The sequence below is a fragment of the chloroplast genome of Durio zibethinus (assembly GCF_047325235.1).
Source record: "Durio zibethinus chloroplast, complete genome".
Classification (NCBI taxonomy): Eukaryota; Viridiplantae; Streptophyta; class Magnoliopsida; order Malvales; family Malvaceae; genus Durio; species Durio zibethinus.
In genome coordinates, this window is record NC_036829.1 from 162501 (window position 1) to 163974 (window position 1474).

Below are 1474 nucleotides of genomic sequence, written 5' to 3' on the forward strand. Positions count from 1 at the left end.
CATATGAAATTGAGCACAATTTTTCAAAGAAATAGACCATTTGCCTCTCGAGAAGAGATGGTAAACATGCTCAATATCATTTGATTGAATAGTTGACCCAGCTCCTTGTTGTTTGAAGAAACCCTCCACTTCAATTGGTATTTTTTCACAAAAAGCAAACATGAGATAACAAATCCAGTCTTTCACTAAGATTTCGAATAGCTGTCCCGAGTTCAAGTTGATTATGTTTCGCCTCTTACTCGGAGAAAGACGATCAAACAATTCCCAATCATGGTCCTTGCGGATCGAATCATCCATATAATATACAAAAAGAAACTCCAGATATTTGATATCTTTCTCTTTGAATGAGATCTCAATTCCAACGACGGTTTCATTAGATATCTTACAACTATAATCCCTCTTTTTTCCGATCCAGTTCCTCCACCACCGCGAACCCCAGTTAGATTCAGGCATGATACATTTTTTAGTTATTGGGAGAACCCAAGTACTCTCTTTCGGATCCAGGAAACAGCTCTCAGAGATCTTTTTTCCTTTTTGAAGAGACAGAAGGGAAACAACCAACCTATTGATATTGGAAGACCAAAAAGATTCTTCCAATGTATCATTTCCGGGTCCAATGTAATTCATAGGTATAGGAAGAAGCCCTGTCAAGTAGAGATTTTTTCTTTCGACCATATTTCGATTGTTAATACGATATATAAGGACCGCTACTACAACAAATAGTACTACACCCCTGATCGTGAAATATCGATTGCTTGTTGAACCCTGTGAATTGCGTGAAAGTAGGATACTAAAAATTCGGGGGTCCAAGAGTTTTATAAAACGTTCTTGGTGAAAAAAAATGTTAATGAAAGATCCCACTGAATTCAATTGGGTCCATGAATCTACTAAATAGTGAGAATTCTTGATCTCTCTCAATATCTCTTTCAATTCGAAAACCCAGAATTTGACTCCATGGTCGGTCACTCCTATATTCTTATTGTATTTATTGTATTTCATTTTTTTTTTTACCTCCTATATTGTATTTATTGTATTTCATTTTTTTTTTTTTACCTCCTATATTGTATTTATTGTATTTCATTTTTTTTTTTTACCTCCTATATTGTATTTATTGTATTTTATTTTTTTTTTACCTCCTATATTGTATTTTATTTTTTTTTTACCTCCTATATTGTATTTATTGTATTTTATTTTTTTTTTACCTCCTATATTGTATTTATTGTATTTAAAGTATTTTAAATTAGAAATTAGAATAAAATTAGAATTTGGTTATTCACCATGTACGAGGATCCCCTGATAAGCATCCATGGCTGAATGGTTAAAGCGCCCAACTCATAATTGGCGAATTCGTAGGTTCAATTCCTACTGGATGCACGCCAATGGGACCTTCCAATAAGTCTATTGGAATTGGCTCTGTATCAATGGAATCTTATCCTCTATACATAACGAATTGATGTTGTATATTCATATCATA

General features: G+C 33.3%; 1 protein-coding gene and 1 non-coding gene across 2 annotated transcripts in view; one reads left to right on the forward strand and one right to left on the reverse strand. All coding sequences in view use genetic code 11, as the record gives it.

Annotated features, from left to right (window-relative positions):
• The window catches only part of ycf2 (hypothetical chloroplast RF2), a 6837-nt gene extending 5838 nt beyond the window's left edge, over positions 1 to 999 (reverse strand). The window contains exon 1 of the mRNA in view: positions 1 to 999. This exon is cut by the window's left edge and continues 5838 nt beyond it. Within this exon, the coding sequence (YP_009457922.1) occupies positions 1 to 999 (999 nt within the window).
• A 301-nt stretch (positions 1000 to 1300) lies between these two features.
• On the forward strand, positions 1301 to 1374 carry trnI-CAU. The gene is given in 1 exon segment: positions 1301 to 1374. It is a non-coding gene; the product is annotated as a tRNA-Ile (tRNA).
• The last annotated feature ends 100 nt before the right edge of the window (positions 1375 to 1474 follow it).